Below are 26,047 nucleotides of genomic sequence, written 5' to 3' on the forward strand. Positions count from 1 at the left end.
TAACCTGACTGGTGCTTTGATCAGCTAAAATCTAAGCAACTTCCTTAGCAACGCCTATACAGAGAATTACTGAACAAATGGTTGCTACTTTCCTCTAAATAAAGGAAATGGGATTTGTTTCTGTAAAATCCTGCTGAGCCATTAGCATTAGTTTATCTTAAAAGGAAACAAGTGAAGATGTTTCATCTTATTATTTTCTTTGTCCTGTTACAGTTCTATAGAATGTAGTTTGCAAGAAAAAGCCAAAAACAAGATGCATTTTAGTAATTTATTCTCTCAGCTACACCTCAGTGTCAACTGGTAGCAACTGACGTCAAAATATTACAAATTGGTATGGCAACCACAGTTGCCCCCAAAGATTTCATGTTTCTGTGTGCTCTAAATTACAAATATCACCACAGGTTAACCTTTTATTCAGCATATTCTAATCCTAAACCTTCCATGTTTATTTTCCTTGCTTCCTAGTTCTGCTAGCTGTTCTGCAGTGATTACTCGCTTGTCTTAAACAAAAAAAAGTGGAGATTTATTCAAACTAAGGGTTTTTTCCCTCAATATAAGGTAACATCTAAAAAAACAATGCTATTTCTACTTGTATATAGCCACCACAAGGAGTTGCAACCTAATCCTTCCTGTTGTAACACCTGATACTTTTTAAAGCTAAAGTGCATTTTGTTGCAAAATCTTACTACACGCAAAAAAAAGGAACGCTTTTCTACCAAGTAGTTATAGGTTAAGGTAAGCAAGTTGTGTTAATTGGGAAATGTTTGCTGGCTTACCTAACGGCCAGCGCCTTGCATAAGCTCCCTACTGGTATGAGACTGAATTTGATCCACATTCATGCTGAATGGAGGAAAAACCCAGAAAGAATGAACCCAGGTTTGTGTCCTGATGTTTTATCCCAAATATTAAATCTCATGTTTTGTCCTTCTGTCATGAAGCAGTGTTCAAGACTTATATTTAGAACTTCTATTGGTTTTAATCAGAATCACTAAAACTTAACGACTTGGCATAATCATTTCTCTTTAAATGAAATTACATGAAAGTTTAAAACAAATATATAGTGTTTTTTCCACTAAACTACAATTAATTTAGACCGTTTCATTAAATTTGAATATCACAGAAAAAAAGTCATTTACACACAGACTGATGATTCAAGCCTCGTTGATTATGATTGTTTCACTTTACAGATAAAGAAAAAATGACTTCTAAAATTTAAATGTTACATTAGGCCATAAACGCAGACATTTTATACTAAATGATGAGCTTAATGCAACGATCCAATCATAGATTCAGTTTTAAATCACGTATATAACAGTTGTATTAGATGTATCCTAATTAGGTTACTCTAAACACACTTGTACAAGAATGAATTTTTTTCATGCAAAATATAATTTTATTGATCTAAGGTTTAAACCATAGTGTTTTTGTTTTTAGGGAGACAGAACTGTCATGACTTCCTGCTCTATGGCAGGAATCTTTACCCACTTTTGCACCTCTGCGGCTGCATGCAGAGTTGCAGAGTGACTCACATTTATGTACCAGTTCCTTATGGGAAATCCTCCAATCAACAGTCATAATCAATCAAGAGGGGCTTTGCAACTGAGTCAAGTAGATCCCAAGATTCAAGTTTCAGTTGCAGAGTATGTCAGATAAACCTTAAGCAGTTTTCAACTGCTTAAAGGAATAGTACACCCAAAACATGATTAGCCTTCATTTTCTACTCACCTCCATGCTGAACAACACTCTGGAGTACTTTTTTGATATCTCAAATGCATCTGGAGATCTGGGAGGCTTCTTGCTGTCTGCTGACATTCAAATAATGGAGGTCCATGGCGCCCGAGACAGAAAGGTCCATAAAAGTCCACAAAAACGTGTCAATATTCCTCCATACTGCTCGTCCAATGTAATCCAAGTGTCCTGAGTGGGTAGCATCCAGAATTTACTCGAAACGAAGTAATTTAGAATGTTTTTAGAGCATAAACAGTAGTGTATAGGATTTCCTAATAGCGCCCCCATGCGCGCTCACGATTCTACGGAAGCCGGCAGACCAAACCGGAAGGAAGTGCGCATTCAGCGTCTGGTCTGCCGATAATGCAAGCGTAGAAGAAGAAATGTGCTGTTTACCTGTGCAAAGAAAGAAACAACGAAAGAAAAATGTCTGAGGACTTCAGTGTTGAGGAAGAGCATGAGTTCTTTGCCGAGCTGAATGCGCTGGTTTGGTCTGCCGGCTTCCGTAGAATCGTGAGCGCGCATGGGGGCGCTATTAGGAAATCCTATACACTACTGTTTAGGCTCTAAAACGTTCTAAATGACTTCGTTTCGAGTAAATTCTGGATGCTACCCACTCAGGACACTTGGATTACATTGGACGAGCAGTATGGAGGAATATTGACAAGTTTTTGTGGACTTTTGTGGACCTTTCTGTCTCGGGCGCCATAGACCTCCATTATTTGAATGTCAGCAGACAGCAAGAAGTCTCCCAGATCTCCAGATGCATTTGAGATATCAAAAAAGTACTCCAGAGTGTTGTTCAGCATGGAGGTGAGTAGAAAATGAAGGCTAATCATGTTTTGGGTGTACTATTCCTTTAAGGTTTTTGCACACAAATCTTTCTTATCCACTGATTTAAAATCCCTTCGAGGCAGTTAGTGAATCAAGGATTCAACACAATACCACAGAAGAAGTGTAATAGTTAACCCTATAAAGCCTAAACCATGAAATACTTGATAGAACATTTAAGTTTTTCAAAATTAGAATGTCTTGAACCTTCTGAAAATTTTTGTTAAATTGAGTTTAATTAAATCGTTTATTTGCATCAAATGTGAGACATTAGGCATTTTTATATCTGTTTGAATGTTAAAATCAGTTTTTCAAGCAGAAAAACATCACATTGATCATTATAAGTCTCAAAAACTCGCGTCAAATATGATACACTTGGCTTTAAGGTGTTAAACTTAAAATGTAATTGTTCAATTAAAAAATGATTTTGTTAACGGGATTTATGCTCCACTTTCCTTGTTGCAATATAGCAATGTCAGCTTATTGGTTTCAAACAATTATGACAGTTGTAGGTTTAATTTTCTTTCTAAAACTGGATAATGAGATACGTTTTAGTGCACTAAATTTGACAAAATAAAAAATCCCAAAATGCTTTTTGATTGGTACATTCAACAATTCATTTTTTGAAGGCCTAAATGATTAATAAGGAAGAGGAAATGAGGTATGGTTGTGTTCTTTGCTGCTTCCTCTTGTCCTTAGTGTTGCTGAGTCTCAAAACGGGAGATTCATGAGTTCCAAACTAATGAGTGTGTTCTGTGGTAAAGGTTCTTCATACAGGCCATGTCATTTTTCTTCTTTTTTGCTTGCTAGAGCTCCCCGTGATGACTCATAAATCATTTCAGGTATGAATGACAGTCTGGCTGCTCGTAGTGTGAACTTGCTCTCAGTCAGCGCTGATGTAATATTGGATCTACCACATTTAGGCAAATCTACGCAAATGTAGAGTCAAAAAAACACCCCGAAGATTGAGACCCACAAACGTAGGACGTGATCTAAATGAAATGTGAAAATGGAGCAGATTAGGTAGAGGGGCTCTCTGTAATGTTTTATACAGCAATAGCTGTCTTTACATTTGGGGGTAATTGTCTTTGTAGGGTTGAGAGCTGCTTTTCAGCTTGTGATAAGAACACTGTTCTTTTAATTACAGAAGTGCCTGGAGCATCTCAGAACCATATATAATCCCAAAGAGGGAATCCCCTTCCTCCTTCCAGGCTAAAATCCAACTCAGTGATGGGACAAACCAAACTGTCGACTTCCAACCGACAAGACTGAAAACAAGCAGTTTGCATTAATGCCTACTGAGTCTATCAATAAACATTGAATTAAACGATCTCACGGCCACAGCAATCCATTTGAAACGAACCTGTATGTTTTTTTGGGGGGGAATTTCCATGCAATGGAGGGAAATTCCCATTCTTTTAGGATTCACATAAGATTAATGGCTGTATCCATCCATTCTGTATTTACCTGGATAAGTGGAAGGCTGAAGTTTCCCTGTCTGCGTCAGCACAAGAGGGTACTTCTGTACACCCTGATGCTTTGAAAACAGGTTTCCGACAGGAACTGACCCTCTGTCGTAACCTTTCTTATTAATTCTTTGTTTCTTAGAAAAGTTCCCAGAGACTCAGGTGGGGACTTGTGACCTATTTATTTCCACTCTGAGAGGAGATGGGTGGGTTGAGCGCTTGTGTGGAAGTTCAGTCACTTTTAGACCCTGTTGTAACGCGTAGGAGTGAGCTGGCGGGGGGAGAATCCCTGTCAGACGCCTCGTGGCCTGTTTTTTTTTTTTTTTTTTTTTTCAGCTTTGCTTTAAAATGACATCCTAAAACTTTAAAAGCCAAATATGGCAACCATATTTCTGTGGGTACATCAGATAAAGCTTTATTAATAAAATCAGTGTGGTGGAAATCTTTTCACCTCAAGTATTTCCCCTTCATAGTTAATTATTGACTTTACGTGCGATGCTGCCAAGTTTCATTGTGAGACTTGGATAATATGAGGTAATCTGAAAATCAAATACAGCTGCTATTCTTCATATTTCTAAACCTAAAAAAAAAATCTTAATTTCAATGCTTTAAGTTTTTCAAACAACAAAAAAAACCCTCGATATTAGTTACTTGACTTATATATCTTCTTTTAAACCTTATTTATGGCAGCCTAGCTTTAAAAAAAAACAAACAAAAAAAACATTTTGATGTTTTTCTTTTAACAAAATTATTGAAATTAGAAAATGAAATACAATTATCAACTTATATAATCATGGGGGAAGTTCCCAGAACTTTAAAGTAAATGGAAAAAGTTGGTAGGCTATACATTGCTGGTTCTTTCTGGGTTGTGTCCAACTTGAAAAAAAGTATTAAGTCTTTTACAAATTATTTTCGAGTTTGATTTACATTGGACTGATAACTGTATAACAAAAGGACGACTTATGTTGAACTTGACTGACAACACAAAGTAGGCCAAAGGCTCAGAATAAGCAATATGATAATTTCCCAAGAACATGCAACAACACGTGGAAATAAATGGAAATAAGTCATCTAACACATCCCATAGGAAAGGTTCAAGGCCCAAACCCCTTCAGGAACTTGCATTTGCAAAAAACAAAACAAAAAAACAACTCTTGATCATCCACAAGGATTTAACAAAACAAAAGTGAATTTTGGGAGAAAATTCCTGAAACAATCACACATGCTGGCTGAATTTGGGTGTTTCTTTGCTATTTGAGGAACCGCACAAACCACCCTCAACTATAAAATTTGCTGTTAACTAAGAAAACCATAAAAGAGAACATCTTATCAAGTAAGACAGATGATGTTCCCAGTTCATGAGGACCCTGAAGAAGAACCATCTGTCATCAGAGAACCTCACGAGCTTCTACCACTGCACAATCGAGAGCATCCTCAACAACTGTATCACAGTTTGGTATGGGGGCTGCTCTGCCTTGCTAAGGGGGGTGAAAACTGTCCAGCACATCCCCGGGGCACCGCTCCCTGCCATCAAGGACATCTACAGGAAGCAGTGTCTGAAAAGGGCTGGGATATCACCAAAGACTCTACTCACTCTGCCCTCTGGAACAGCTTCTTCTCCACAGCTATCACGTGCCTGAACGCCTCCTAACACCAAATATGAGGACATTTCATTGATTGGTATTTGTGGCAGTTTAATGACAAAGTTGAATTCTATTCTATTCAAAGAAAGAAAGAAAAACAAAAAAAAACAACAACGCTGCAGTGTAGCTAAATATAGAAATACACGAAGACAAGACCATATTTACTTCGGTTATTTGAAATACAGATACCTTTGTTGCAAACACTTGCTGGCAGTTGCTGCAGCTAAGTTTATTAGAGGTATGGGTCAGGTAGGTTTGCATAGCTTTTTTATTTTTGTTTACACCTAAATTAAATACTCATTTGCAAACATAATTTATATTTACTTTGCTATATTTAGGGGTATTCAAATTAGTTTAATCTGAAAAATTTTAGCCTGAAAAAACAAAGTATGTAGGTGGCCGATTACATGTTCACAGCAATGTACATCTGTATAAATACATTGACAGAGCAGAGACCTATCAGCAATGATCATAGATAAACTGCTGCTTATCAATGTTCAACCTTTGCTGTACAAACCATTTCCAAACCACTCAGATTAGATATTCTATGCTGAAAATGTTTTCTCACAAGTGAATGAGTCCAAGCAGTTCTGTGCAATACTAAAAGGCATGGGAAATGAAAAGGAAAAAAACAACGGCTACATTGTTGTCTCCACAGAGTTATGGTAAATGTGGAAGTTCATAACAGAGAAATTTCCCTTTGGTATTAAAGTATTTTTGAATTGAATTGAGTTGTTGTGAATTGGCTGATGATGTGGGCTTGGTTTACATTTTGTATTACCTGGGAACCTTGCAGGACTGAGTTTAACCATCAACTGGACAATAAGACTTTCAATCTCACCATCTAAAAAAAAAAAAAGCTACTCAATTCTAGAGGGATGGAAAGAAATAAAAAGACATGTGAAATTTGGGGTATTTTAAAGATTGAAATAAAAAGATGATTGGAAATAAAACAACATAACTAGGGGTTTAAAAAAACAAACAAACTAAGGCTGTGGAAATATTTCCGAATCCAGATTTTTTGAAAAAACAGTACTTGCAGTAAGTAATGTATACACAGTATGCCAGTAAAGGTTTAAAGTACATCCTATGACACAATCTAATGTTTACTGTATATTCACCTGACCTCTAACTGTCTACCTTTTATGTACTAAAGCAATGTAAGATGAGTGGAGCTTAGGTAATCTGAAGCAGAATTGAGAAACATCCTATGTGGAAGTCACTTCTCTTTCTATTGAATCATGTAATGCACTTATGTTTCCCACTAACAGTAAAATACATGTTAAAAATCCATGTAGTATTAAAGTACATTTACCGAATACAGTAGCCGTTGGAGTTCCCATGTTCTCATGTAATCAGTAAATGATCTGGTTTTAAGTCCTTTATGGGACAAACATTTTCAGCTCAGAACCTGACCCCAGCTATAAAGATATAATTTTTTTTTTCTATCTGAAGTCTTAGATTTGACTTAGAATAACATACTTTGCAATAGTTTAATGGTGTGCTTATTTGTGTTTGTAATTAGGGTCCAAGAAGTAGCCCAATTAACTCTGGCATCATTTTGTCAATAAGGAACTGTCAGATCTGAACTCTCTAAGGCTGACTGGCCTTGGGTTGTCATTGCTATAAATGTAACTAAAGTCTTGGACAGGGGCATTAACTAGTTTTAATGTAGCTTAGTATATATATATTTTTTAATTTTAGTATGTAAACATCTGCTAGTTTCACGTCTTTTTCAGCCTCTAACAGGTTCTCTGTTGGTCTTTGCATCATTTCACGACCTCCATAACGTGTGACCACCACCATATGTGAGCAGAAGACCTGTATTTTTTACATGGCTGCTGTGTTACCTACATGCATGGATGAAATTTTGATTTCAGAAGCGGGGTGGACGCAAGTATTTTTTAATATAACTGACTTCAGGGCGTTTAAACATCCAATCACAGATCAGTGGCGCATCAGATGTTTATAGGGCCGTGACAGCCAATCACACAAGAAAAGACGGTGGACCAACCAGGTGATTGTGGGCGGTCTAAATTCAGGGGAGCAGGCTTCAGCTTGAGCTGCGGTTTTCCGCTTGGTCCTAGTGCTCGATTAATGTCTGGGTATTGTAGCGTAGCATTTTGGACAGTGAAAAGTGCAGGGGACCAAAACGGAGGTTTCAAAAAGTGCAGGGGGCGTGTCCCCCCTGTCCACTTCCAAAATTACGTCCATGCCTACATGACTTGTGACAAATTGTAGAAGGAATTGCTTTTTTAAGCAATGGCCTTCATTCTACCTTTTTTTTTTTATGTAAGGTGGACCAACAACAGCTGAGTTAACATGGACCTCTAATTGGCTTATTTTGCTGTCTTTTCTCATCCTCTCTGTTCATTTAGATAAAAAATGTTTTAGAATAGTTTGTTTTTTCAAAACATTCTCAAAGTTGGTATATTATTTTGTAATCGCTGCCACATTGGTGCCTTTTTCTGCCAAACTTGGCTGCTTTTGAACATGTTTAGCTATAAAAAAAAATAGCTTTGGACTAATTGCTAAAGTTCGAGCTGCTTTATAAAGAATAGTTTGATGTTGAAATGTTTTTATAAAGGAATTTTTTTTTTAATTCAAAACAGTTCCCATTGTGTGATAGAAACAAAGCTTTTCAACAAAATGTCCTTGCACTTTGGGCCTTAACTGGTTTATTTTAAAATGTAGAGAATTGATAAAATGTGACATGATCTTGCAGTGATGATCAACAGTCAATTAACTTCCACTGTGAAATGATTTTGGTCAGTATCAATGGGGCAAAAGGTTTAGCTAAGCTGCACTGAGATGTGATGGCCTGAAGGCATTTAATTCTAATATTTGACCTTATGCTAAGAGACAGCATCGGGTTAAAAGGAGAAAGATACCAAAATAAATCAGTAGAGTGCTCCGGGCTATAATGGCGAGTTGTTCCTGTCCTACAGGGAGATCCAGAGCTCATTGTTTTTAAGAAGGGGGTTTAGATTTGGGCTGGTTTTTACTGTGGTGGGTGGGTTTTACATTGTGTTTTTAACAGGAAACAATCAAGCGGATGTGGCAAACCTGCTCCTGTGGATCTTGGTCTTCTTTATGTTGTTTGTTCATCAGTGTCTCAATCCATTTTTCTAGAACAGATGGACTGGACCTGAAGTGAAAAAATGTAGAATCAATTTACTCACCAGACTTCTGGTTGCTTTGACTTTTATTTAGGCGTATCAGAGTGAAAGGGGTCAATGACAAAAGTACAACACACAACCTTAATGATCAGTTTATTATTTTTTCTTTGTGATGAATTTAAATTTGCTTGTTTTGGTCTTCCGCTTACGATCTTTGGGTTTTTTTTTTAAGTTGTAAAATCTAGTAAAGTTAAAAGGAAATACTTTTCATGTTTCAAGTCAGTGTAAAGTTCACCAAAAAACAGCTGCACCGAAATGATTTCCTTTTATCACAAGTGCTTGGTTCTCTTATTACATAAAAGTATATACTGACAAAAAAACCCATAGTTCCTATTCTTGTGTTTAGTTTGGTTTGGTTCTAGTTTTAAATATTCCATTGTTTGAGCAAACAACAGCTACACTAAAAACTCTGAGGTTGTTTGGCTTTATCTTTTCTTCGCTCTGCAACTGCGTACTTCCTTTTTTATAAAACAGGGGATGTCCAGCTTCCTGTGCTTTGTGCACTAAACCCATGACAACTGATTCACCAAAGGGCTGCCGCCACTGTGTTTGTGATACTTTGCAGGGTCGGATTCGTTCAACTCCTCTGCAGGCAGTTTCCCACATGTGCTTGTGGAGTTCGCTCCGGCTCGACGCACAACAGCTGGGAATCTGGCCGTGGCAACACAGCGTGCCCATTCAGGCAGCACTGGGAAGGGGTTTTCCACCGTGCACAAACACAAGCACACGTGACACGCTAAAAAAGATGCGCTCACAGATTTAGATTAAGTTGTGCCATCGTTTTGTGGTCAGGTCATGATCTGAAGTTAAAGCTTGAGGCTTAAGTTCTGTCAAGAATGAAGCAAAACAGTAGAATGACGAAGATTTCAACGGTATAAATACGCTTACAAAAAGAATGCCTTCAGCAGGGTTTTATTACAAAAAATAATAGACGAAAACAACATCCATGTTGTCAGTTTGGTTGCAATCTTTACATATAAACCCTTTAAAAAGGTTTGATCAAATACGTTTGGCTTGCTGTAATATATTTTATACTTATTTGTTCCCAAAAGTTAACAAAATATCTATATATGTTACATTTAAAACATAAAAACAGGTCTTTAGAAAAAAATGTATGTGTCTTCCAGTTAGACATACAAGGAGAATAAATATCAATATAGCAGTACACTTCTATTTTACATCTGCCATTTAAAATATATATATATTAAAAAAAATCCAATGAAAACATAATATTAGCACCATGTGTCTAAATCCAAAGGAAGAAGCTTATCAATCATCTCTCAATCGTACAATCCTACAATAGGTTTGGTTAAATGTGAAGAAAGTGCAGCAAGTTTGTAATTTAACCATGAGGTATTTGAAATTATATATAATATTCATATACATACAAATACATACTTAAATATATATATATATATACATCTGAGTATATGATATTGCATTTTGGCCTCCCCTCCTACCAAAGGAGAACTCATAAGGGGGTTCATGCAGACTCAGAAAGCTTGCAACAGGGAAACTTTGGGGTTTTGCGTCATTGTTTGAGAAGCATCTTCAGTCAGTTGTTTCGTTTGTAGTCAGGAGCTTGAACGTCCAACCCGCTGATTTTTCTGCCTTGTAGTGCTGGTAAACAGTGTTAGGTAACAATAGCGTGCCTCTTATAGCCGGGCGCACTCGTCAAAATGCTTTATGCACTCTGCGGCCTCAGTGTCATTGAACCTGGCGTGGCACTGCGGACACTGTAGCTCTGACGGTCCTGGGCAGTCGCTCCAGTTTGTTGCTGCTGCGGCTGCAGATGTTGCAGCTGGCTGTGGCGGAGCGGGTGGCTGCTGCCTTTCAGGGGCCGCCCTCAGCAGGGGCTCCGAGGAGTCCTTGTTTCTCCTTGGGGAGATCCTGTGTCCTATGTGGACACGGCACAGGGGGACCACGTCTCTGCTCTCTCTGCTGGCTCCCTGTAGAACAGCAAAAACACTGTCAGACCAATAGAGTAGTAGAGGCTGCTATAGATCTACCCACAGCTAGTCTGAGGCTACTTGGGGCCTTATCTGAACACGGATGATGGGAGCTGATTTACATGATGTCCCTATGTAGAGGAGCGTGCAGGAGCGAAGCGAACAGCATGATTAAGAGAAGAGGAAAGAATTCTACAGGAGTTAAGAAAATCTAAACTTTTCTGTTAATGTGCGTTCCATCAACCAATTAGGGACTGGATGTTGTTGTGACGTAAACAAAGGAACGCAAAGGAGATGAAGTGTTTTTCAGTCCAAATAGAAGATAGAAAAAATATTTAGAGGTTTGTAGGTAGCTTTTCAAAAAGCCGTTTTAGTTTATCCCCTAGAAGGAATCCTTCATTGTTTGTCCTCCTCCTATAGCTCCGGAGCGGGGAACCGACGGCTACCAGTTGCGCTCTCTGCTTGGCCTGTTGCCATGCTGTTCCTGTCTGAGTTTCCAAGCTCCTCCTCACCTTGCCTCTGTGGTTTGGGTGATTGGTCCCCAAACCGAGATAACAGATTGAATTCAGTTCATTTACAGTAATTTATATAAAGCCAATTCACAACACGTGTCATCTCAACGCACTTTACACAGTCAGCTCAATCAGATCGTCCAGTCAGCTGATTGCATCGAGTCAGTAACTTTCCAGGATTCACTCCTCCTGGATGAGCTTGTGGTCACAGCAGACGTTCGCTTGCACTCTGTAGTTGACTCTACAGCAATCCCTCACAAAAAACATGCATACAGCATGTTTGGTGTGAATTCACTATTAAAGGGGATTTGATTTGGGCCCCTACTGCTACAAAATGACCACAGCTCAGCCAATACCATTTTCTTTTTAATTCATCCATCAAATATTGATAGCCCTGGTAGATTCAGACTTAAATGAAACTTTTATGTTTACTAACATGTTTCTTTAGGCTGAAAGTAATAGAAGCCAGGGTCTAGATTTAAATCTGAGGGGAAATCTGTGGACCGAGCTAAAAATTTGGGTGATGGCAACGATAATATAAATCATAGATATTATTTTGTTTAAAAACTTAAATTAAAAAGTAATTGAAAAGGAGTCTGATTGTCATAAAGGACAAAAAAGATTTTTCCATTTATCATGTAGACTGTTATATATCACACCAATCATGCTATTTATAAAGATAAAAATAAAAAAAAACTATATTTTACTTCCTGAATACTATTATCATTTAGACTTTGCTGCCACATTTCCAGACAGAAACAAACATTTTTACTGGATGAAATTATATAACTAGAAATCTAAATTTAGCAGGAGTATAAATGATCAGCTCCACTGCATCTTTACATCTAACTGCTCCCAATTGGTAAACTGTCCTTCCTACCATGCAGAAAAGTACTGTACTGTAAAACAGTTGTCTACTTCTATAAGTTTCATCAACTAACTCATAAAAACTCTAGTAAGGGTTGCTAACATACCTGTTTATGCAGCTGCTGCTTTAACTGAGAAATCTGCTCCTTCAGGTCAGCGATCTGACCCTGAGCTCGTTCTCTATCAGCACGCTCCGACTTAAAGTCTTCTGTGTAGATTAGGACCTAGAAAAGGAAAGCTTGACCATTACTCAACTATTTTCAGGTATCTAATTGAAGAAAAGCTGCATTCATTGAACAGTCTAATATGATGTCATTTGCAGAAACCCACCTGCTGCTCCAGTGTCTGGATACGCTCATGTCCTTGCCTCCTCGTGTCCTCCACTTCTCTATCCAGCCTTGCACACTCCCTGATTTTCTCCTCCAGTAAGGAGTTGAGCCTGGAAATCTCCTGATGGAGGATCCCTGTTCTGATGGAGCTCATCCCCGGCATCAGGCCCTGGCCGGAGCTCTCCTTCAGCCTCTGACACAAAGCCCTGATGTACTCCTCCCTGCTGGAGTCGTATTTCTGCCACTGGGAGTTTAGATCCTGCACCTGTAGACAGAAAGGCATCAGTGTTATACACTGTGATCTGAGGCAGGGTTCTGTGTGTAATGATTTGGGCTAATCCTGGGTTTCCTGTCAGAATCCGGACTTACATAAACCACGCGCTGCTTCAGTTGTTGATTTTCTTCCTGAAGCTGTCGAATTTGGGATTTAGCTGCACTCAAGTCAAGGAGGTCAGGTGTCTGTGAAAGGGGTTAGGGAAAAAAATGTAAATGGTGCAAAAGGAGAGAAGCCTTTATTGAAACAACTACAGATGGAGGTCTGGAACACATACATCTTTGGTACTCTGCTGCTGGGACAGCTCCTCCACTTCTTCACCCATCCCTTTCTTCTCCTTGTCCAGCCTGGTCAGCAGCTCCTGGCACACCTTGACGGTGGCTCCGAGCTGACCGCGCAGCTGGTCGGCCTCCTCGGCCAGCGACGAGCAGAGGACAGTCCTGGTGGCCTCGGCACGCTCCCTCTCCTCCAGGGCTGCCCGCAGTCTCTGGATCTCCCGGTCCTTCTCATGGTCTGGCTGACACCGGATCTGCTCCAGCTCCAGCTCCTTCTCCCTAACTTGTGCATTAAGCCTCTGGATCTCCTATAGAGAAGAACATAAGTAAAAAAAAAAAAACGGTCGTCGTTTCATTTATTTATCCATTTTAGAGATGCTCAACATATCATAGTTTATTCTTCTTTAGTCTCTCTTTGGACCCAATAATAACCTAATATTATTTACAGAGTGACTAATTAATATCACAACAACTTGTGACAAATCATTTTTACTGATGTGTTTAAGGATATACCCATCTACTCTGTATTACTATTCCATTGCATTAAAGGGACACTATGCAACATTTTTCAGTTAATTAATGTGTTCCATAACGTTTTGGATGACTAAATGAGTCATTTCAGGTTGAACAAAGGTATTCTCGGCCGCCCTGGTGGTCTGTGGGGGAAATACTGCACTTGCAACTGCAGGAGCACCGACCCGCACCCACAGGCTCAGAAGTCTCGTGAGGGTCAGTCTTGCTTTACGACGAGAACTGCTACACGCCCCCATTAAAAGCATTCTCGTTGCTAGCACAGTGGCGATCTTTGTGCAGTTATGCTACGTTCACGCAGCAAAAGCAGCAAAATCGCGTCTGCTGCTTCCTTTTTGCTGCTTGTACCAGTTAGTTCTGACGCGAGGCTGAAGCAGCTTTGCTGCTCTGGCTGCGGGGTGCAAAAGTGGCTCTGACGCGCGTTGGGCGGAGCTTCACTATCCTTTCTCTGCCTTGCAGCTATATTTGCTGTGATCAGTGGGAATAAAGTAGTTTTAATATGTGTTTAAGTGAGAAAATACACCTGAAAACGTAATCAGTGCAGTCAGTTCATTCAGATTATTATCCTGCCTTCAATATTTTTTCTGTCGGAGCCACTCAGACCCCCACATACCAGCGGGGCGCCAACAGTATGGATCCCTTCATCAGCAGCGGTTTACCGCGGCAGCTGGTAGGTGTTTTTCATCTAAATAATCCAAACTGCATATTCTGCCGGCAGATTTCTGCATTTTAAGTTAATTTAGGCGTCAATAAACTGTTTAATAGGAGTGATCATCAGCGCTGTGTCTCTCTCCCTACGTTAAACGCACCCGACGCGCTGCTTCAGCTGCTCAGACGTGCTGCGCCTGGTGCTCAAAACGCGCAGCTGGACCTTTTGCTGCGCCTTGACGCGCGTCAACCATTGACTGCATGTAAACTCGCTGCTTCTGTCGCGCCAGCTACGTCTAGTGTGAACGCAGCGTTAGTCATTCGCTGCTAAGCTCAAAACAACCGCGCCTGGCTTGACGGAGAAACCAGGAGAACAGCTGTGCATATTTACGACAGTGCACTTTTACTTTCGCCCTCTGGAGGGAGCCTCACTGGAAAATCAACACCGGTTGCATAGTGTACCTTTAAGAAAAAAACTATATTATGAACAAAGTTGTTCATCCCCCCAGAAATAAGAACATTAAAAACTATGTGCATATAAAAAACTTAAGCCAAAATGTCTGATATTAAGATCTATAGTTGTATTGTTTAACAAAAAAAAACGTAGTTGTACTGAATGAGGCATAAAGTCAGTCTTGGAGACCTAAAATTATTTTACATTAGTTTAAAGTGTCATTTAGAAATATATGTTTAGAACACACTGATAGCAAAAGTTACAGAATACAAGAGAAACTAATTGTATTTAAAAGATTATCAAACAGATGTTTGTAACAGAGCACTTCAAAATGATTTCTGATTAAATCTGCATCTGACTCAACATACTTTTTTTTTTTTACTTCTGACATTTTTTCCTAAATGACGGCATACATTTACTTACAGCTAATCGGTCAAGTGGTATTTTTTAATTATTTTTGAAAAATGTTCCAAAAGTGTAGTGTTTTCAGTGCTCAAATAGCAACAAGTTCATTTTCATCTATGTATAGATCAGGGTATGGATTTAAATGAATTTATCAGGCATTGTAGCTGATAAGCATTGCAATGATGACAAAAGGTGTCTAAAAGACAAAGCATACTTCCCTATATATATATATATATATATATATATATATATATATATATATATATATTTTTTTTTTTTTTTTTTTTTTACTAGTTTTCAAGGCTGCACTTTAAAAAAAGATGAAATTGTCCAGATGAAATCTATCTATCTATCTATCTATCTATCTATCTATCTATCTATCTATCTATCTATCTATCTATCTATCTATCTATCTATCTATCTATCTATCTATCTATAATGAAATTAAAACTTTTTCAGTTTGGACCCCAGTGTGGATTTATTCTAGTAAAGGCCAGTTATGTATTTTTTTTATCTATTTATTATTATTTATTACAGAAATTGTGCATTTATCCATTTATTCTCATTAAAGTAACAATTTTTCTTTGTGTTTCTGAGTATTCTGTTGAAAAAAAAGTATTTAATCATATCAAATAAAGAGATAAAAGGGTGTTGACACATTTCTAAAACAGTGACAAATATGTTAGTAAATGTTGTCCTTGTTTGCAGACTTATTTCTACCTCTGATTGTCGGGCTGTTTTGAGCTCCATGTCGTTCCTCTTCTGTTTCATCTTGCACATCTCTTTCAGCAGGCTTTCCACCAGTGAGTTGGACGGTCCGACGAGCACAGGCTCATCATCTCCCACCGTCATGTAGATCCTCTCATGTCTGGCCAGCCTGGACTTTAAGTCTGCGATAATATTGTCCTTTAGGCAGATCTGCTTGTTGAGCAGCTCCATCTCCTCCTTGGTTTCGTGGTAAAGTGTGTTCATGACGCCGAAGCTGCGCGTTTTCTCCCTCAGCAGCGCGTCTCCCTCAGAGCTGAAACTGGCGCTATCCATGGCGGACTTTTTACACTCAATACACCGAGCGACTCTTTTAACAATAACCATCCAGCATTTGACGCCTCTGCTTCTCACCCCGTGTCTTTCAGAAGGAGGTAAATTCTGCCGGAGATTTGGCGCATCAGTGTCGAGAATAGTATCCCCGAACTGGGGATTTCCTGGGGAACTTCCCCGCGGACTTTTTTTTTTTTTTTTTAGCGTCGTCAAACCGGAGCCCTGCCTGCAGCCTGCTGCCACCTTTCAAACAGCAAACATCAAGGCTTTTACACTGGCGGCAATCATTGTTAAACGACTAAAACATAAAACACACATCAAACTTTTTTTTTTTCTGTTCGAACTGCGTTCGGGTTTCTTCGACAGCGCCCGAAAAGGAAACGCGACGTGGTGCTTTCAATGGCATCGGAAAATTGGAGCTCTTGCACAGTTCGAGAGTTTCCAACCTTCTTCCTCGTTTACTTCAGGCGCTTCTTGATTAGTTTTTAAATATGAAACAGTTTATTTACATTAGTATTTGATTTCAATAAGTTAAACTAGACTTAGATTTATTTGTCATTTTGTTTAGGCTTTACTAGAATAAATCCACACTGCTTCTCAGCTAAAATGCCTGATAAATTCATTTAAAGCCATATCCTGATATATACATAGAGGAAACTGAACTTGTCTTGTTACTATTTGAGCACTGAAAACACTACACTTTTGGAACTTTTTCAAAAATAATGAAAAAATACCAATTGACTTGTAGCTTTCAATAAATGCTACAAAAATATATGCTGTTTATATATCATATATAAACAGTAATATAAACAGAACTGTAAATTTACAGTTCTAACATTTCAGGTTTTTATTTATTTTTTATATAATGATGAAACTAACACACAAAGTCATGTTTTCCGAGCATTTATTGCAGCCAGCACAAAACTATAACAATCAATGGCGTAAATATTGGTAAAGCAGCAGCAGCAGTTGCTATCAGGAGTCAGTGACGGGGCCCCTAAGAGGTCAGGGGCCCCCTAACTGATTCCTGGTAGGCCCCCTATGCAATTGTGGATCAGGACGTCTCTTTGCAGATATAATGGTGCGAAAAATTTTGTTTATACCCACCTGAGCCTGCTCTGACTGACTGGGCGGTATTTATACCCCAACACATGCCAGATTTTAACATGATTGTGAGCCGTTTAAAAAACGACACCAATAGCAAAACAGACAGTGGTACTCTTAATTACTACCGTATGTTAATAACTATGTATAGTTCATTAGACGGTTGGTCAAAAATACACTCATATAATATGTTTTAAACTGCAATAAAAATATTAAAAGAACGATGTATTTTTACACTACGACTTGGAATTGCGGGTAATCCAGAGTGTAGATTAAAACCATAACCTTTAAGTACAATGTGTTAGCAACGATGGATACCAAAAAGAGTTACTTAAGCGGATTCCAGAAAAGAAAAAGCAAAGAGGTGAAGAGGGAACCGAAGAGGGAATGGTGGACGATGCTGCTACTGTGATGGGGGGAATGGGGTCTTGTACTTCATATGGGGCCCACCTAGATAACGTTGCTTATGGGCCTATTGTTGTGTCGTTACGCCATCGATAACAGTCTATCAAAGAATGTTATGTATGTAATGTATGGAGAAGCTGAGGTTTTGACAGCCTCTGATAGGATAGAAGCTGTAAACAAGCATACGAAAACTGAAAGTTAGTTGGAAGGAAAAAGTGTGGTTATAAAAGGTGGCCTCCACACTCATCCTGGAATTTTTGGGAGACTTGTAAAGCGTGGACTGCATCTGGCATCTTTGCTTCAGGAGCCGCCACATTAGCTTTGAACTATAATCCTCACAATGAACAGAAATATACATTTTAAAATCTATCTTAAAGTTAAATCAAAGTTTAATCAAGGTTAAGTTGCTCTTGGGTGTTCTTTTTAAACAGTTAACTGAAACATAATTACTTGAAGTTCGTTGTCCAGGTTTTCTTTACCTTTCTCAGAGTTTTTCTTTTTCAAGCTGTATTCCAACTTTGTTTGCTATACAAATAAACTTTGTATAGCCCTCTTGGTTTGTAACGAACAAGTTTACTTGTTGAACAAAGCGACTAAAATAAACAAACTGTTCAACATTTCAATGCACCAAACAGACTCGTATACACCAGGAAAATAAAAGTACAGCCTGGTTAGATTTATTTAACTATAAAGAGGAATAATCCTGCTGTCCAATAAATTCCATATAACTTTGTTAGTCTTTCTTCATAGGCTTTCATGTTGTGGCATGTGGAGCTTCCAACAGACCTACTACTTAAAACCATATTCCTTGAATAGCCCCCAATTTAATGTGGTGACATGCAGGGTTTCTAATCTTACGTAGTAAACTCACACCAGGGAATACATTTTATTATGACTTCCTTTCTTTATTCAAACTTTTTGCTCAGCATTCGAATTTCCTACAGCATTAAACGCAACAAACGTTTTTCTCTGTTATTATGTAATTAAATTATTTATTGAATTGCGCAGTTATGGCCTTGCCTGCGGTTCAGTGACTCAATGAACATGAATGAGTTTTAGTAGTTTGGTATGATTCAGTGGATAATTGCTTTAGGTTACATGAGTCCTATCTAAATTCCTCTGAATGTGACCCCATGACACAATTGTTCATCCTGTTAACATTGAAACAAGTCTAAACTCACGTATACAAAGTCAACATATATTTCATTCCTGGACAAGCAGAACATCTTTACAGAAAAATAACACCCCATCCTGTCTGTGAGACATGGAAGCTGGTCAGAACCTGTTGGAGACCCCTTGACTCTAGAATAGGGCAGCTCATCCAGAGAATGATGCAGATGATGATGTACATTATTAGATCAAAAAACACCCGTGTTAGTGACCCTGTCAAAGGTCAAGTCAAAATCCAGTCCAGAATGTTTACTTGCAGATATTCCTATTTCAGCCCATCTGTAATTTTGCAATTGCAAAAAAATAAGTAAAAAATAGAGCATTTTAATCTTAAGGTGTGCATTGATCAGAGTGTTTGAACCTAAATTCATATAACATATTTTTAGATCTTTGTATTTAAGTTGATCATCATGTGTTTACAGGTCACTTGTTTATTTGTCTCTGACTTAAAATCCTAATAATACCACAATGAGGTTTGAGGTTTCTAATTTGAACCACATGTGGAAAACTAAAGGGTGCAAATATTTTCACAAAACACTGTAAAAAGGGGAAACATCTCTAGTTTGATGGGGTTTTTTCCCCCCCCACAGACTGGAAAGATTTTATGACAAAACTGTAAATTTCCATTTATAAACAATCATTGATCATCCTTGAAATATTCCAACAATAAAAGTTTTTACTTTATCTAAAAGAGTCCAAAGGCTAACCACTTAGAACTTTCTAAACAGAAATAATGGTATTGTGTGTGTGTGTGTGTGTTGGGGGGGTGGCATCACTATTAGTAAGCTCATTATTGTGGACTGACCTCCATGTGATTCAGCACTTTCTAAAACTGTTACTTTTCCCCTCTTCACTTTCACTCGCTGTGGGTTGCCCTTAGGTACCCAAAAATGTGGTCAACTTTGACATTTTTGAAATACATGAGTTAGTTTATGGTTAGTCTATGGTATTATCAGCATATTTATACTGTCACTATCTTCCAGATTTTGAGCCTTTTGTTTAACCTGATGTAAAATACTTATTTATATGACAGTCGATGCGTAGAAGGGGGACATTTTGTTTACTCAAGCGGAAAATATCAATACACATGGTGACATTGTAAGTAATTTCACTGAAGGTATGTTTGCTAATTTGTGTCCAGGGGAAGGTCTTTGGGAAACCTCCGTTTCCCTCGGGGTTGTTGGACTACATGAATGTATCTGATCAAAGTAAAACTACAGTCTAGACTGTAGGAGTGATGGATGCTTCTCTGACATTCAGCCCAGAGGTTAATAAGAACCATCGGCCAGTGGGGAGTCCCAGGTATTTCTAGGCCACACAGACCATGACAGAGATGTCTTTTGAGGTGAGTCATAAAAATCAAATGACAGTCATGTGAAAGCATGAATCAAGGTGTAAAATTTGGATAAAAAAGAAAAAGAAAAAAGGAAGCAGTGTCCAACTTCAAACCGCTGCTTCACCAAACCATTCTAGATTCAAGAACCTGCATTGAAATGGTATCACTTCCACATATGACTTTCAAATCGGGTAGGCTGTACTATATATGCTCTTAACATTTTGTTCTATATCTCATGACTTCAGACATTTAGAGGGTTAGCTCTTAGAGGTTTCATTTATACATTTATTTGTATTAATTTTTTTCTAAGGTGCATATTGTGTGACCACTTCTACTGTAACCTTTTCCTGCTTTAAACACCACAAATTCCCCAGTGTGGGACAATAAAGGGATTTTCTATTCAATTCTTCCTTTAACAGTAGGAAAAACTCCATAACATGAAGTATAAGGCAAGAAGGCAACATGGCAAGCATTTTATCCTGACACATTAAGAATTAACTGGTTAAATACAAGTAAATTCATTAAGCAAAAAAAAAATCTCTGTAAGTAAAAAAAATAATAACACTGCTACTACCTCTAAAATAATGATATAACTTTTAGGATGATTATAAAACAGTATAATTTGCACAAAGGAAATCATTAAGATGAAAGATAAATAAAAACTACAATTAGAGACATGAATAATTCAATGTGTTTGCAATGTTCAAGGACCTTAAGTCACTGCCACATTCAAAACTGTCCCGCCTTATTCCACCAGAGGGCGTTGCTCAACCAATAGTTCAGCTAATTTAAATCCTTTTCAACACACAACCAAAACATTGGCTTCAACATAAAACAATATAACAAAATAAACGGATTTATCTGAGCGCCTATCAACACAAGCAACACATTAACTGTTTATGACAAATAGTTAGTCAAATTAGATCTTAAACACATGGCACAATTTTGTGAAAAAAACATTTTATTTACACTGCAATACCTTCAAATGTAAACATACAACAACCTCCTACCATAATGCATATTTTGACCTATGAGTTCGATCTGGTGGATGGAACAAAAGAACAGTCAAACAAAAATTACACGGTAAAAGAAGCGCTAGAGTAGAAAAATAATTTTTTTATCGGAGGTCGATAAAAAAGGGAGAGGTGCTCATATAAAAGAGTCTGTTAATGTTACAATGAATAAAGAGAAAAGAGAATATAGCCAGCTATTTCTTGTATTTACTTGAGAAATTTAGGTTATATATAAAAGTAGAAAATTGTTTAAACATCCCAATTTGAGCGAACACCAGAATCAAACTTTTGTTCAGTGCATCATGCAAAATTAATTGGTTATCTGTCTGGTACTAAGGTTAAAATAGAAATGTTTAAGTAACACGTTTCGGTAGTTTGATCACTTAAAAGTTAAATCTAGATCATATTTAATAATAAAAAGTTCATTTGCAGATCTAGAACATCAGTGACAGAATAAAAATGCCAGTTTGATAACTGGTTGTTTCTATAGATTATGCTGCCACAGATTCCAGTCTCATGTAATGCAATTCTGCTTGTTATTAATGCAGTCTGCGTGTTTATATCGATTAGGAGGTGAAGGAAGAGCTCTGAAAGACAGACCTTTTCCTACTCTACACTAGGAAGCACTTGTTTAATCTTAATAGGAAGTTGACAATAATACAAAAATGGTCAACATCCCATTTCTAATACCCAATACTTTTTAAAGGCCATTAAAAATGGTAGTTTGTTAAGGCCTTTAAGAAAGGTGTCAAATGAAATCTGGAAACATGTTCGCTTAGTAGAAAAACCTTAACTAAACTTAGTTTTCAGCTCTAGCACTGCTTTTTACGAATGCTGCGTGAAATCCTCTTAAACTCCCGCTGTCCTCTCTGCCAGCGCTTCAGGGAGGTGATGACCAGATGGCCATCCATCTTCTGGCCCATGACCAGGTAGGAGCCATTGATGTCATTCATCTCGTCACAGACGCACCGAAGTCCATCCTTCAGCCACAGCTCCGTCTTCCTCAGTTCACGCTCTGTCACCCCATTCATCATGTAAATGGTCTTGCTCTTGGTCTCTGGCACTATTTTGGTGTCACCATTAATGTAGGAGATCTCTTTGAATTTGATTTTCAGAGCTAGACATGGATGTGAAGAAAAAAACAGAGAGAAAGGGAACCGTTACAACATTTTCACAAAATGTAATGTATTTGGTGTACAAATTAAATGCAAAACATTTTTCAAATGGTGATTAAATTTATTGGTGGATCAAATCTAGCCAAACTTTTACTGCTCATCTTGCTGAATCGTGGATTAAATATGATTAGCCCCATATTCTGGTTCAATTAGAGAAGCTGCACCCATGTCTGATTACTGTCTGATGTGTAGAATTTAAAAATCCTGTAAACAGAACCTACCTGACAGCCTGAAATAGGCTAATGGATCCGAAAGCAGCAACACATGTGGCAGAAATTGAAAAACAAGCTGGAAACCAAGTATTGTTTTTATCTATGTTTCTGGAAAGGTACAAGAAGTAATTTCACCGGCTTTTGGACTCCAGCAAATCACAGTATTCTTCCCAAACAGAAAAAAATAAAAATAAAGCTGGGAATACTGGTTAACCTTTCCAGCAGAGGTCAGCCTACTAGGATTTTCTGAATGCGCACTGATAGCATATCCAAGGGTTCACAAAAGACAACATCCAGAACACTGCAGGCTTACCTTTAACAGTTCAAGTCAAGGTTCACAATTTAACAATAAGAAAAACAAACTGGGAAAATAAGTATTAATGGAAAGAGATCCAAGATGAAAAACACATCTTCAGACTAAACAAACAAATACAACTTTTTTCCAACAGCAACAACTTGATGACTCCGTAAATTTGGGGGAATACATTCAGTGTACCAATTAGACAAAGTTGTAGTGTTTTATCTGGAAACAACTCCTTGAGTCAAACATACTGTAGTCATGGTAAACTGAGAGTCTACGGCTTTCTTGCAACTCAGGAATCTTGAATGGGTTTTTGTTTTGTTTTTTATCCTGAAGGGATAAAAAAAATACCAGACCACAATTTTTTGAATTTGAGCTGAAGGTCATTCTGGTTATGAAGAAGGACAATGAGCTGAAGAAGACCAGGAAGTCCACCTCTGAAAGGCTAAAATGCAAATTCAAGGTATCAGAGCAGCATTTAAGTTGCTCTGTCAGGATCTCAAATGTTTCATGCCAGTTGCTATGACCACGGTAAAAGTTACAGAGGCAAAAACCTTTTTATATAAGGCCAGATTGGTGTGGATATTTTTTTTTCTCCCCTTAAAAATGAAGTCAACCCCACTTTTTAGAACATTAACTAGGTAATTATTTTCAGATATTAAAGCCTATTTGTTGATAAAACATTCAAATGTGACATAAAAACAAAACCAGAAGGAATTTGTGAGATATAAAATACATTTTACTGTACTAAAAAGTAGCAATAAAAAAATCATTAAAATTCTGGATGGAAAGAAAAGGAGAATTTAGATGTTTCCAAGGCGATAACCCAGACTAAAAGCATGAGCTGTAAATCAGAAAGTCATTCTATAATCTGTTACTGTATAGTGAAAAAGATGTTTCCTCTACCTATTGAATGCATAAACATAAGGAACTGTCATCATTGTATGCTGGATTTAAAACTAAACTCTATACCAGAATCGTTTGTAGACATTTTTACAATCATTTATATGATCTAGACCTTAGAAAACATAAACAAGTGGAGTCAATCTGACCAGGGATGGTAGGTCATAAATAAAGTTATAAATTAGTAATTGTCAGGAAAGGGGCTTAAGTTTGTGTTTCTCTACAAAGCAATATTCCTAAATAAACATAAGGCATAAGCAGTCCTCAAGAAAGTGAATGGCTAAACTCCAACCCAAGAGTCCAAAACCAGGATTTTGTTGGGCAAAGAGAGAGCTTGTCAAAAAAAGAAAGAAAAAAAGATGTCTTTAAAATATTGATTTTCTTATTAAGAAATAATACATTATAACCGTGTTTGTGTGAGGAGATTTTTTTTTTTTTTTTTTTTTTTAGAATGCAAAGATGTAAAACCATCTGAGAAACTTAACCCCATAAAACAGGCTCTAGACATCTGGGTCAAATGTAGGCTTCGCTTTTAAAGAGGTTCCCCACATTCAGCGGATAAGGTTACTCTAATGCTGACTTGAATTTTTTAAGTCACCTATGATGACCTCTTGGGGCCTCTATTAGAACTAGTAAAGCTGGAGCACTTACCAAAATCATTCTTGCACAGACTGTCAACAATTTCGTTGCCATTTTCTTCAGTTTCTTTGCAAGCATCACACACCCTGGGGACTAAAAGAGAGTTTAAAACCATTAACAGTGAGACATTTTGCATATATGAACACGACATATGCAGGAACTAGATATGTATGATGATGGAGTAGAAATCAGACATCAATAGACAGCAGATCCTGTGCGTAAAACCGTGTTTACGCACAGGATCTGGATTGTAAACCAACGTTTCAAACTTTTTACGGATCTTTACCCTCTCTTGTGACAGGGACAACGTTTTCAACGCTTGCTGGCGGTATGCACAAGTCGTTGTCTGGTGGGAAGCGGTTGCAGTCCAACATATCTGGCCACGGGTACCCAAACGCGAGCATAACGGGTCCGCATCCATGCCGGACGCTTTCGCACAGAGACCTGCATGGCTGGATGGGCTCGTCCTGGTCGTCCAGACAGACGGGGGCGAAGAGAGAGCACAGGAACCTCTTTGTGTCGGGATGACACTGCTTCTGAACCAGGGGTGTCCAGGACGATGCTTGCTGCAGGACCTCATTCATGGTTTCGTGTCCGAGCAGGTTCGGGAGGCGCATCTCACTGTATTCTATGTCATTGCACAGGAGGAGATTTTCAGGAATCTTCTTGCAGCTGTTCTTTTTGTGGAATAAATCATGCTGACCGAAGGTGTATAATCCGTGAATTGCGTCCACGCAGGGTATTGTTACCCCCCACAAAACGGTCACTAGTGAAATAAAGGCTCTCATTTTCTGACTTGAATGTGAAATTCTTCAGGCTCCGTCTGCAGGTTGTGGATGAAGCATCTGTCAGTGAGCAGATCCTGCTGCTCACTGGAGCTTTCCTCCCAGACACGTCTGGGAGGAGTCTGAGCTCAATGGACTTTTTCTATGTAACAAAAATTGGTTTCCTGATGTCAAGCAAACACTGTAGACAGATTTGTCTTCTTGAGCAAAGAAAAACCCAGAGTTGCAGAGCTCCTTTGGCTCTGAGAGACATAATGACGTCTAATTGTGGCTTAGTATTTTATCACCAGCAGTTTTCTTGACAGTTTCCCCTTTATTTCCAACCTCCTGCCTCTCATGGAATAATAACAAAATCTGTCTGACTGGTTTTCCTCATTACGCCCCAATCAGCAATACACCCAGGGTAACCCGTTGGCTTGCTGGTTTTGGCTGTAAATAATTTGAAAATGTCAGTGGGGGCATTTAACTCTATTCAGCGGAGCGTTAATTTTCCATCATTAGTGGTAGTGAAGTCCTTTGGGCAGGTCTGCAGGTTCACGGTGAAATATGGCTTGCCCTGGTGTGAGAAGCAGACCTCAAATCAGCACACCCAGAGGGGAAACTGAATCTGCCTCTCACCTCTGGTACTGCAGCTCTGGCACCTATCCCCCCTCAGACCCCCGTGAACTGCATATTACAAGGGGGTTCCTCTCAGGTTTTAGATGCTTCAACATTAAACATGTGGAGTTTCTTTTTCAAATGGACGGTTCACCCAAATCCTCCCATTTATCTCTTGTGAATTGTTGCACTGCAGTCTGTTTCTTTAATAATGGTGTTAAGGTGCCTACTGCCTTCTCTGAAATTGTTCAAATTACATCTAGGGAAATTATTTTCTA

The 26,047-nt window shown here is 38.3% G+C and overlaps 2 protein-coding genes across 2 annotated transcripts; both read right to left on the reverse strand.

The window, feature by feature from the left end:
* Window positions 1-9,749: 9,749 nt before the first annotated feature.
* tnip2 (TNFAIP3 interacting protein 2) lies at window positions 9,750-16,507 on the reverse strand. The gene is made up of 6 exons (XM_038306128.1): window positions 15,812-16,507; window positions 13,056-13,361; window positions 12,874-12,963; window positions 12,506-12,769; window positions 12,283-12,399; window positions 9,750-10,796 (listed from the first exon to the last, which is right to left on the reverse strand). The coding sequence occupies exons 1-6, from the start codon at window positions 16,181-16,183 to the stop codon at window positions 10,503-10,505; spliced, it is 1,443 nt and encodes a 480-aa protein (XP_038162056.1). The 5' UTR covers window positions 16,184-16,507; the 3' UTR covers window positions 9,750-10,502.
* A 4,580-nt stretch (window positions 16,508-21,087) lies between these two features.
* sfrp2 (secreted frizzled-related protein 2) lies at window positions 21,088-25,298 on the reverse strand. The gene is made up of 3 exons (XM_038306139.1): window positions 24,674-25,298; window positions 24,400-24,480; window positions 21,088-22,274 (listed from the first exon to the last, which is right to left on the reverse strand). Exons 1-3 carry the CDS (start codon window positions 25,173-25,175, stop codon window positions 21,970-21,972), a joined length of 888 nt encoding a protein of 295 aa, XP_038162067.1. The 5' UTR covers window positions 25,176-25,298; the 3' UTR covers window positions 21,088-21,969.
* Between the last annotated feature and the right edge of the window lie 749 nt (window positions 25,299-26,047).

Source organism: Cyprinodon tularosa, unplaced genomic scaffold (assembly GCF_016077235.1).
Source record: "Cyprinodon tularosa strain WSP-4 unplaced genomic scaffold, ASM1607723v1 ctg573, whole genome shotgun sequence".
In the NCBI taxonomy this organism is placed as follows: Eukaryota; Metazoa; Chordata; class Actinopteri; order Cyprinodontiformes; family Cyprinodontidae; genus Cyprinodon; species Cyprinodon tularosa.

Excerpts from the sequence above, each read along its gene's own strand:
- tnip2 (XM_038306128.1), bottom strand. The coding sequence starts at position 16,183 with ATGGTTATTGTTAAAAGAGTCGCTCGGTGTATTGAGTGTAAAAAGTCC. Across the intron at positions 13,362-15,811 it reads AAACAGCCCGACAATCAGAG|GAGATCCAGAGGCTTAATGC; the intron begins GTAGAAATAAGT and ends TCTTCTCTATAG. Across the intron at positions 12,770-12,873 it reads TGAAGCAGCGCGTGGTTTAT|GTGCAGGATCTAAACTCCCA; the intron begins GTAAGTCCGGAT and ends TTCTGTCTACAG.
- sfrp2 (XM_038306139.1), bottom strand. The coding sequence starts at position 25,175 with ATGAGAGCCTTTATTTCACTAGTGACCGTTTTGTGGGGGGTAACAATA. Across the intron at positions 24,481-24,673 it reads TGTCCCTGTCACAAGAGAGG|TCCCCAGGGTGTGTGATGCT; the intron begins GTAAAGATCCGT and ends ACTCTCTTTTAG. Across the intron at positions 22,275-24,399 it reads TCTGTGCAAGAATGATTTTG|CTCTGAAAATCAAATTCAAA; the intron begins GTAAGTGCTCCA and ends ATCCATGTCTAG.